The following is a 12,032-nucleotide window of genomic DNA, read 5'->3' as shown; positions in this document are numbered from 1 at the left end:
CAGGGAGAGAGGTCTCTACCTGCAGCGCCTCCCCCCGCTGCTGCAGACATGTGCCCCCGCAGCCAGCTCCCCCCGCCTGCCGCCGATCTCTGCTATCCCCCACAGCCCGCAGCACCGCTTGTCTCCTCACCTCAATCCGACTAGTTTTCAAGTCGGAGTGAGTTTGTCAGAAAGGGGGCCAATACCTGTCGGATTTGGCCCCATTTCCGACAGAAGCACGTGGATCGGCGGCTATTCCGCCGATCCACGTGTTTTCCTACAAGTTGGAAAAAATCAGCCCCTACTGAATAGGTCGGAACCCCTTCCGACAAGACGGCAGCTTCCGACAGTTATTGAATACAGCCCATAGCGTTACATCTACATGTGGGTACAGCGGACTGCTGACCATCCCATGTGGCGGCCACAGTAACCATCAACAACATCACAACTGTGTGGGCAAATTTAAATGTCCACCCAGTTGTTATGTATGGCCAGACATATCAAATGGCCGATCGATAATTGTAAATGCATACCCTCCAACATGGCTGTGCCAAAAATCAGTACAAATTAGGGAAGAGGGCATGGCCATGGGCAAAAGGGGCGTGTCCTCGCAGCTATGGTGGCCAATCCCGGGATCGGGATCGGCGGGATCCCGGGATTTAGTGCCAAAAATGGCCGGGATTCAATTCCGGGATTGGAAGCTTCAATCCCAGGGATTGAGGGATCAGCATTGAGCGTCCACAGGACGCTCAGATGCTGCCCGGCTTCCTTGTTCCGGCTCCCAAACGCAGCGTGAGAGGTCAGCCGCTGCAAGGAGCCACCAGCAGCGATCAGAGGTATATGGTGAGTTATGTGTGCGGGGTGGGGCGAGGGGGCGGTCACATAGCAAAAAGGCAATCCCGATACACGGGATTGAAAAAATGGCCCGGGATTGGCTTCCCTACTCACAGCGCTGCCATAGGAATCAATAGGATTGGGAGACGCCAAAACCTGGAACAAAGCTCTTTATGACCGGTACAAACCATAAAAAAAAAACGGTACAGTACTGGCCAAAAAGGTACAATTTGAGGGTATGTATATGCTTACCAGAATTGGCTACTTGGTCGTGTATATGTGGGTTGCGAACAAGTCTGTATAGAGCATACCTAGCTTCTTTATTGGCATTAAAACCTGCATCTGCCAAACTGACTCATTTTCAGTGTGCGAATAGCAAGACTTCTGCTTTTTAACTTACAGTATTTCCCCCCACTGGATCCCTATATACACTGAAATTCAGAGCATTTTAACATTTATAATTTGATTAGCAGAAGCAGACTATTAGGACACTATAGAAATGAGTTATCTGACAACATTATAGCAGCTTCACCGCTGGATATTGGGTGGATATAAAACTACTGTACGACTGCCAAATTCGGGTCAGGCCGTTATTATAAGATATGACTGCAATAAAACCGAGTAACATTCATGAGTATTCTGGTAGGTCAACATGCACAGACGTCTCTTGTCTTGTTCACTTTTGCACATGTTGAGACATACACATTGAGCTAACAGTGAGTTATCTGTCCGTCTGCTTCCTGTAGTCGTTACCCACCCACCATTCACATTAATACTTTATCATGAGAGCCAACTGGAGAGAAGTTTCTTATACAGTAGTTACTGTGAGTTGTACAACCACCGCTAGGTGGCGCCAGTTTGTGTGTGCGCGGTGTGAAAAGACAACTTACACTGTGCGCTCTATAGAGACAACACACTGTGCACTCTATGAAGAGACAACCTGGAGTGTCTCCTGCAGGGGAGAGTGAGTGGAGTGGATAAGAGGCAGCACCGGTGACAAGTTACAGCTAGAGGACGAGCACCTGGGCAACACTAACAACTTGGGAGGGAGCCTGCCTGTGTTCACGGAAAGTTTCTACACAGGTCCTACTGCTAACTACTAAGGATAATGCACTGGGTAATGGAGAAGGCGGTGTTTACATTTACTCAATATACAACCATTTGTCACTTCTGACTGTCTAGTAAGATGAGTGTGTATGTATGTATGTATGTATGTATGTATGTATGTATGTATGTATGTGTGTATATATATATATATATATATATATATATATATATTTCTTGTAATATTTGTTAACCTGATAATTTGTTACTTGATTATGATGGTGGCACAAGCTGTGTTGTAGAGTATATTAATATTTAGAGCATACCGTTTTTACTTATGTTATTGTGTTTTTTTTATACCACATTTTAATTTTATGAAGTGTGTTTTACATATATATATATTATACACACACATTTATTAACCCTTCTCTTCTTTTTACTGCGCAGTGCTTTGTAGAAATGGATGTTTAAAATGTGGTCTGACATATATTGTACATCTGCTTTATTTTAATTTTATAGTATGGTATTGAATTTTTATTTTGTGTGTATGAAACGCGTGTGTGCGTGTGTTTGGCAGGGGAATGACTTTCTCTGTTTTTAACAAAGAAAATTTGTCAGACTTTGATCACTAGTTTAATATAACACTGTATCGTCGGCTGACGCTTTTAATGTGCAGTAAATCAACAAAGTGTTCTAAATAGGATCCAGTGTCATGGGCCAAATGGTAAACTACGATATAAGATATGATACATTTTACTACTCCTACGTACGTCTATATTGGCCGTAGATTTTATACTGCTGTTTTCCCTAAGATCTGACTTTTCATTTTAGAGTTTTTGTTTTATTTATTTTTTAAATCAGTTTAAACAAGGAATTATAGATAGCAGCATTAGGAACAATGTAATCTTATCAGAACAAGTTGACACAATGTATTATTATCAGCAGTGACCTGCAGTCATGGTAGGCAGGGGAAGCAGAGCCTCGCCTGTCATTATTTTTATAGTCAAAAACCAACACCAAATCATACGTGTGTGTGTAAATGTGGCTCTGATAGTCGCCAATGCCTCCCCAGCCATTACTAGCCAGTGCCTTCCCATCCACTGACCTCACCGCACTTCACTGATTATCAGTACTTTTACCTAGTGTGATCACCTTCTAATAACAGCTGAGTGGTGATGTAAATGTGCCCATACACTGCCAGATTTGAGTGCCCGACGTGTAGCTATTTAAATCTAACTCATCCTTTATGTGAGTGTTCCCATGAATCCCAATCAATGCAATTGGACACAGATCATAATCATAGTCCAGCCACCTTTAACAGCCTGAATTATTACTATCAGTTCAGTGGCAGAACGTCTGAGAGGTGGGCCCAGGTACAAAAATATAGTTTGGGCCCCCCTCCACCATTCCAAGCCAAGTTCACAATATGCCGCACGGCAGTGGGTGGCAGCGGGAGGCAGAGGTTGACATAGACAGAGGGTGACAGCGGAAGGTATGGGGAGGCAGAGGGTGACAGCGGAAGGTAGGAGGAAGCAGATGGTGACAGCGAAAGGTAGGGGGAGGCAGTAGGTGATAGGGGAGTCAGTGTGTGACAGGAGTAGGTTTTTCACGCAGTGGGGCCAACCCTGCTCTCCGCACTGGGTCATTCATCTGATATTGCTCAAAATGGTATGCAGGGGGGCAGGGGATAAATCATTTCTGGTTTGGCCAGCAGTGGGCCCCTTAGTCCTCATGGGCCCTGGTGCAATGCACCTGTTGCACCAATGGTAGTTCCGCCCCTGTATCAGTTGGTTCTGCACATTAAGGACCTGCTTCTGAGGTAGGAACAAAGTAAGAAAGAGCAAGTAACTTTGCACCTTGGCAAAACCCTGTTGCACTGCAGGTGGGCCAGGTTGTAGGTTTTTGGGTGGGACATATCCAAACTCAAATCTAAATCTAAGTGTAAAAATAAAGCTGACCAGTATTTGTGGGCTACTAAAATAATAAATGTATTTGTACCCCTTGCAGTAGAGCATGGTTTGTCCAGGTGTACAGTTACTTGCTCTTTTTTTTCTTTACCCCTAACCCAGAATCAGGGTACGACATTTCCCTTTCTTAAACACAAACTACCCATTTTTTTTCTGCATATAAACGATTTACAAAAATCTAAAAAAGCAAAAAAAATGTTGGAAACAAATGCAATAAAAGCTTCTCAATTCTCTCACACAGGTGGTCATGTCCTGTATCTGTCTGGCAGGGCTCCGTCTCTCCAGTCAGAGTCTGGATTTCTCATATCACAATTCTCAACAAATGGAAAGCGTTTTAAAGGACTTCAATACAAATTACCCAGCAATAACATATCTCCACAGCATCGGGAAGTCAGTGGAAGGTAAGAGCTATAACGCAAACTGTTCTGTAGTATATTACAATGAAACATTCTGAAAGGGCAGATTCATTTGGTCACAAGATTTTAGTATCAGAAATAAATTTGCCTATCATGTTCAGTTTCTGGTTACCCCGGCTATGCACACTCCTGATATTCCCGCTATACAAATGAAACAGATTGTGTGTCATCCTGTTTACTCGGGGGTGGCGAGAAAATAGTCGCATTAAATCATCTAGAAATTACCTCGCCAAAATTTCTCATGGCAGACAATTTGATAGAAAACAATATATATATGATGCCCTGCGCTACCAAATGAAAGCTGCTGGTTTGCAACACATGGGATTTTCCCTTATTAATCCCTATAGAACGAATAGATACAAAACAATGGGTGGTTGCAAACTAGCGCTGATTTAAAATATTAAAACTTTAAAACAAAAAAACTTGAGACTTTTTATCTTCATCCAAAACTTCATTCAGATGTTCTCCCGTTTATCAGAAAGACACTCACTTTATAGTTCTGTCCCGCTTTCCCATAAAGGTATCTTTCTGCCACCAAACATCGGGGGTACATTCATTTAAAATCTGCTGAACTTTAGGAGTAACACTTACATTAGTGTTCTGTCTCGCGTACAGCAAACAAATGGTCAGATGTAATAGATAGTAGCTACTATCTATTACATCTGACCATTTGTTTGCTGTATTGGACGAATAAAAAAATTGTGTGTTCTTGGAAAAAAACACCGGTCTGCTTGATTCCTGCCGCCCATACTGTGAGGGATGTAAAAGATACCTTTTTGTGTACGCGAGACAGAACACTAATGTAAGTGTTACTCCTAAAGTTCAGCACATTTTAAATGAATGTACCCCCGATGTTTGGTGGCAGAAAGATACCTTTATGGGAAAGCGGGACAGAACTATAAAGTGAGTGTCTTTCTGATAAACGGGAGAACATCTGAATGAAGTTTTGGATGAAGATAAAAAGTCTCAAGTTTTTTTGTTTTAAAGTTTTAATATTTTAAATCAGCGCTAGTTTGCAACCACCCATTGTTTTGTATCAATTTGATAGAAAAAACCCCGTAGCCGTCTGAAATGTTTAGTGCCCTGGATAAAAAAAAAATGACTGCAGGCAATTGAATATGCCTCTAAACATCTAAAGCTGACCATATACCGCATACCAGTCCAATTCACCTGACCGTAGTATAGCCACTTTGTTCTGTCAGTAGAGATCTACATGATGTGTGGAGGCATTTATTGGGCAGACGACCTGTTTCTGTTCGGGTGGTCTGTGCAGTGCATAAAAAGCTTTAGAAAGTAAAGAGAAAAAACATTCAGGAGCCTTTTAATAAATAATACCTGATCAGAAAGATTTTTCTAGCGCCACTTATAACTGCAATAGGAAATCTTTCTTGGGGCTATTTACAAAAATAATTAAAAATCACTGTGGCAGCTGCTGGATGCTTAGCTCTCCTGTAGTGTGGACTTGAAACATTGGCGGGTCCTGGCTGCCTATGCGACATGATCTGGCTTTCCAGGGTCAGATATGCGTAGTGCACTGCCAGCCCAGACTTGGACTTCCAAGAACAGAATCTATTAAATTGGCAAAACTCAGAAATGGCCATCGTCTTTGGTCTGCTTGGCTAATTAGTTACATTTGAGACAATAGATCATGCCTATAATCTGCTGTAATACATCTCTGATTGCCCAAGTAGGCCCCTTAACCCAGTAATAGGGTTATTGTGTGTAGACTTTTCATGGCTTGTAAATCAGACCTGTGTGTCCCATGGCAGATGCCAACAATACTGTCACAGTAGCTTCTTCAGTTTTCAATTATGTTTGTAGAAACTGCTGTATACATCCCCACTGGGTGGTCTTCAGGTTGCCGGCGGCCGGGCTCCCGACGACCACCATACCGGCGCCGGAATCTCGACCGACGGCATACCGACAACTTTTCTCACTCTTGGGGGTCCATGACCCCCCTCGCGCCACCATGCCCGCTGCGTGGTGAGTGCAGCGAGCCCACAAGGGGCTCATCTGCGCTCGCCCAGCTGTCGGTATGCCGGCGGTCGGGATTCTGGCGCCGGTATGCTGGTCGCCGGGAGCCCGACCGCCGGCAACACATACTACACCCCCACGGGGTGGTCTTCAGGTTGCGGGCGGCCGGGCTCCCGACGACCACCATACTGGCGCCGGAATCCTGACCGCCGGCATACCGACAACTTTTCTCCCTCTTGGGGGTCCAAAACCCCCCTGGAGGAAGACTAGAAAGCGCGCCACCGTGCCCGCAGCGTGGTGAGCGCAGCGAGCCCACAAGGGGCTCATTTGCGCTCGCCCAGCTGTCGGTATGCCGGCGGTCGGGATTCTGGCGTCGGTATGCTGGTCGCCGGGAGCCCGACCGCCGGCAACACATACTACACCCCCACGGGGTGGTCTTCAGGTTGCCGGCGGCCGGGCTCCCGACGACCACCATACTGGCGCCGGAATCCTGACCGCCGGCATACCGACAACTTTTCTCCCTCTTGGGGGTCCAAAACCACCCTGGAGGGAGACTAGAAAGCGTGGCGCGCGTAGCGCCCCACCGTGCCTGCAGCATGGTGAGCGCAGCGAGCCCGCAAGGGGCTCATTTGCGCTCACCCAGCTGTCGGTATGCCGGCGGTCGGGATTCCGGCGCCGGTATGCTGGTCGCCGGGAGCCCGACTGACGGCAACACATACCACACCCATCCCCACTCTTATCCTCACTTAAACCCAGTTGTTATTGAAGAATGTATGGAAATGTGTATAAAGTAATATACTAATTGTAAACACTCTGGGGGTCATTCCGAGTTGTTCGCTCGCAAGCTGCTTTTAGCAGCTTTGCACACGCTAAGCCACCGCCTACTGGGAGTGAATCTTAGCTTCTTAAAATTGCGAACGAAAGATTCGCAATATTGCGATTAGACATCTCTGTGCAGTTTCTGAGTAACTCGAGACTTACTCGGCATCTGCGATCAGTTCAGTGCTTGTCGTTCTTGGTTTGACGTCACAAACACACCCAGCGTTCGCCCAGACACTCCTCCGTTTCTCCAGACACTCCCGCGTTTTTCCCAGAAACGGTAGCGTTTTTTCAAACACACCCATAAAACAGCCAGTTTCCGCCCAGAAACACCCACTTCCTGTCAATCACATTACGATCACCAGAACGAGGAAAAAACCGTGAGTAAAATTCCTAACTGCATAGCAAATTTACTTGGCGCAGTCGCAGTGCGGACATTGCGCATGCGCACTAAGCGGAAAATCGCTGCGATGCGAAGAAATTTACCGAGCGAACAACTCGGAATGACCCCCTCTGTTAGCATTAGTAACAGCTAAGCACATATAAATAAACATGTGTAGATGTATGTGATATATGTGCTGGCAGTGCATCCGGATCAGCAGCGGCGCTTTACACCACAGCCGCCGTGGTGAACCCGGGACTCTGCATTAGGCTTCACTCTCCTAAGCCTTCCCCAGGACTCTCATTGGCTACTTTCACAAGAGTCTGGGGGCGGGCTTAGGAGAGTGAAGCGTAATGCTGAGTAGTATAAAGTGTACATACACCCCCACCCCCCCTCTACTAGGGTAGGAGCGGCAGCCGCCACTGATTAGTAGTGGTAAACACTTTCACATGTGTGTGTGGTCCAAATTGTCCACATTCACATGACATTAGAATGTAACATGGTCTGAATGTCGGCATTGTGCATGTTGACAAGTCAGCATGGCTGCATAGTATTTTTACAGTAATTAAGTCCTAACTGCAGCCTAACCCTAAACTTAACACTGACATGTACTGTTGACATTCACAGTGTTGGCGTAATGGTCATATCAACATTCAGACAATGTTCTCATAACGACTACATACTCTTTTACATTTACATACAAACCGTGTAAAATGTTGACTTGATTTCCTGTCTCTGCTGCTTTCTATTCCCCTTTTCTCTAACGTCCTAGTGGATGCTGGGGACTCCGTAAGGACCATGGGGAATAGACGGGCTCCGCAGGAGACAGGGCACTTTAAGAAAGAATTAGGATACTGGTGTGCACTGGCTCCTCCCTCTATGTCCCTCCTCCAGACCTCAGTTTGAATCTGTGCCCGGACGAGCTGGGTGCACCTTAGTGAGCTCTCCTGAGCTTGCTAAAAAGAAAGTATTTTGTTAGGATTTTTTATTTTCAGAGAGATCTGCTGGCAACAGACTCTCTGCTACGTGGGACTGAGGGGAGAGAAGCAGCCCTACTCACTAGAAGATAGGTCCTGCTTCTTAGGCTACTGGACACCATTAGCTCTAGAGGGATCGTACACAGGAACGCACCCTTGGTTGTCCGATCCCGGAGCCGCGCCGCCGTCCCCCTCGCAGAGCCAGAAGACAGAAGCCGGCGTGAGAAGCAAGAAGACTTCGAAATCGGCGGCAGAAGACTCCAGTCTTCATATGAGGTAGCGCACAGCACTGCAGCTGTGCGCCATTGCTCCCACACTAAACCCACACACTCCGGTCACTGTAGGGTGCAGGGCGCAGGGGGGGGGGGGGGCGCCCTGGGCAGCAATTGGGAACCTCTTGGCAAAAAGCAGCATATATACAGTTGGGCACTGTATATATGCATGAGCCCCCGCCATTATTTTACACACAAAACGCGGGACAGAAGCCCGCCGCTGAGGGGGCGGGGCTTCTTCCTCAGCACTCACCAGCGCCATTTTCTCTCCACAGCTCCGCTGAGAGGAAGCTCCCCAGGCTCTCCCCTGCAGAATCATGGTAGAAAGAGGGTAAAAAGAGAGGGGGGGGCACATAAATTTGGCGCAAAAACAGTATATACAGCAGCTACTGGGTTAACACTAAGTTACTGTGTGATTCCTGGGTCATATAGCGCTGGGGTGTGTGCTGGCATACTTTCTCTCTGTCTCTCCAAAAGGCCTTGTGGGGGAACTGTCTTCAAATAGAGCATCCCCTGTGTGTGTGGTGTGTCGGTACGCTTGTGTCGGCATGGTTGACGAGGAAGGTTATGTGGAAACAGAGCGGGTACAAATGAATGTGGGGTCGCCGCCAACGGCGCCGACACCCGATTGGATGGATATGTGGAAGGTTTTAAATGATAATGTTAATTCCTTGCATAAAAGGTTGGATAAAGCTGAAGCCTTGGGACAGTCAGGGTCTCAACCCATGCCTGATCCTACAGCGCAGAGGCCGTCAGGGTCTCAGAAGCGCCCACTATCCCAAATTGTTGACACAGATATCGACACGGATTCTGACTCCAGTGTCGATGGCGATGATGCAAAGTTGCAGCCTAAAATGGCTAAAGCCATCCGCTACATGATTATAGCAATGAAAGATGTGTTACACATCACAGAGGAAACCCCAGTCCCTGACAAGAGGGTTTATATGTATAGGGAAAAAAGGCAAGAGGTGACCTTTCCCCCTTCACATGAGTTAACTGAGTTATGTGAAAAGGCTTGGGAATCTCCAGATAGAAAACTGCAGATTTCCAAACGGATGCTTATGGCGTATCCTTTCCCGCCAACGGACAGGTTACGCTGGGAATCCTCCCCTAGGGTAGACAAAGCTTTAACACGCTTATCCAAGAGGGTAGCCCTGCCGTCACAGGATACGGCTACCCTAAAAGATGCTGCGGATAGAAAGCAGGAGGGTATCCTGAAGTCCATTTATACACATTCAGGTACCCTACTAAGGCCGGCAATTGCGTCGGCCTGGATGTGTAGTGCTGTAGCAGCATGGACAGATACATTATCTGAGGAACTTGATACCTTGGACAAGGATACTATAGTACTGACCCTGGGGCATATAAAAGACGCTGTCCTATATATGAGAGATGCCCAAAAAGACATTAGCCTACTGGGCTCTAGAATAAATGCAATGTCGATTTCTGCCAGAAGGGTCCTGTGGACTCGGCAATGGACAGGCGATGCCGACTCAAAAAGGCACATGGAGGTTTTACCTTACAAGGGTGAGGAATTGTTTGGGGACGGTCTCTCGGACCTGGTCTCCACAGCTACGGCTGGAAAGTCAAATTTTTTGCCATATATTCCTTCACAACCTAAGAAAGCACCGTATTACCAAATGCAGTCCTTTCGATCACAAAAAGGCAAGAAAGTCCGAGGTGCGTCCTTTCTTGCCAGAGGCAGGGGTAGAGGAAAGAAGCTGCACAATACAGCTAGTTCCCAGGAACAGAAGTCCTCCCGGCTTCCACTAAATCCACCGCATGACGCTGGGGCTCCACAGGCGGAGCCAGGCCCGGTGGGGGCGCGTCTCCGAAATTTCAGCCACAAGTGGGTTCACTCACAGGTGGATCCCTGGGCTATAGAGATTGTGTCTCAGGGATACAAGCTGGAATTCGAAGTGATGCCCCCTCACCGTTACCTCAAATCGTCCCTGCCAGCTTCCCCCATAGAGAGGGAAATAGTGTTAGCTGCAATTCACAAATTGTATCTCCAGCAGGTGGAGGTAAAGGTTCCCCTCCTTCAACAGGGAAGGGGTTACTATTCGACAATGTTTGCGGTACCGAAACCGGATGGTTCGGTCAGACCCATATTGAATTTAAAATCCCTGAACATATACCTGAAAAGGTTCAAGTTCAAGATGGAATCGCTCAGAGCGGTCATCGCAAGCCTGGAGGAGGGGGATTTTATGGTGTCTCTGGACATAAAGGATGCTTACCTTCTTGTCCCCATTTATCCACCTCATTGGGAGTACCTCAGATTTGTGGTACAGGATTGTCATTACCAATTCCAGACGTTGCCGTTTGGTCTGTCCACGGCACCGAGAATATTTACCAAGGTAATGGAAGAAATGATGGTGCTCCTGCGAAAGCAAGGAGTCACAATTATCCCATACTTGGACGATCTCCTCATAAAGGCGAGGTCCAGAGAGCAGTTGCTGATCAGCGTAGCACGCTCTCGGGAAGTGTTACAACAGCACGGCTGTATTCTGAATATTCCAAAGTCGCAGCTGATTCCTACGACGCGTCTGCCCTTCCTGGGCATGATTCTGGACACAGACCAGAAGAAGGTTTTTCTCCCGACGGAGAAGGCTCAGGAACTCATGACACTGGTCAGAGACCTCTTAAAACCAAAACAGGTGTCGGTGCATCACTGCACGAGAGTCCTGGGAAAGATGGTGGCGTCATACGAGGCCATTCCCTTCGGCAGGTTCCATGCGAGGACCTTTCAATGGGCTCTGTTGGACAAGTGGTCCGGATCGCATCTACAGATGCATCGGCTGATCACCCTATCCCCCAGGGCCAGGGTGTCTCTTCTGTGGTGGCTGCAGAGTGCTCACCTTCTCGAGGGCCGCAGAATCGGCATTCAGGACTGGGTCCTGGTGACCACGGATGCAAGCCTCCGAGGGTGGGGGGCAGTCACACAGGGAAGAAATTTCCAGGGTCTGTGGTCAAGTCAGGAGACTTGCCTTCACATCAATATCCTGGAACTAGGGGCCATATACAACGCCCTAAGTCAAGCGGAGACCCTGCTTCGCAACCAATCGGTGCTGATTCAATCAGACAACATCACCGCAGTGGCTCATGTAAACCGCCAAGGCGGCACAAGGAGCAGGGTGGCGATGGCGGAAGCCACCAGAATTCTTCGATGGGCGGAGAATCACGTACGAGCACTGTCAGCAGTGTTCATTCCTGGAGTGGACAACTGGGAAGCAGACTTCCTCAGCAGGCACGACCTCCACCCGGGAGAGTGGGGACTTCATCAGGAAGTCTTCACGCAGATTGCAAGGCGATGGGAACTGCCACAGGTGGACATGATGGCATCCCGCCTCAACAAAAAGCTACAGAGG

General features: G+C 47.5%; 1 protein-coding gene across 1 annotated transcript in view; it reads left to right on the top strand.

Annotated features, from left to right (window-relative positions):
* The first annotated feature begins 1,692 nt into the window (after window positions 1-1,692).
* Window positions 1,693-12,032, top strand: part of CPM (carboxypeptidase M) — a 144,164-nt gene continuing 133,824 nt past the window's right edge. Inside the window, exons 1-2 of the mRNA XM_063927498.1 lie at window positions 1,693-1,930; window positions 4,066-4,225. Coding sequence (XP_063783568.1) covers window positions 1,922-1,930; window positions 4,066-4,225 — 169 coding nt within the window. The 5' untranslated portion in view covers window positions 1,693-1,921. The remainder of the gene's footprint in view (window positions 1,931-4,065; window positions 4,226-12,032) is intronic.

The sequence above is a fragment of the Pseudophryne corroboree genome, chromosome 6 (assembly GCF_028390025.1).
Source record: "Pseudophryne corroboree isolate aPseCor3 chromosome 6, aPseCor3.hap2, whole genome shotgun sequence".
NCBI lineage: Eukaryota > Metazoa > Chordata > Amphibia > Anura > Myobatrachidae > Pseudophryne > Pseudophryne corroboree.
Note: the sequence above shows the minus strand (reverse complement) of the source record. Positions and strands in the feature narration are given on the sequence as shown.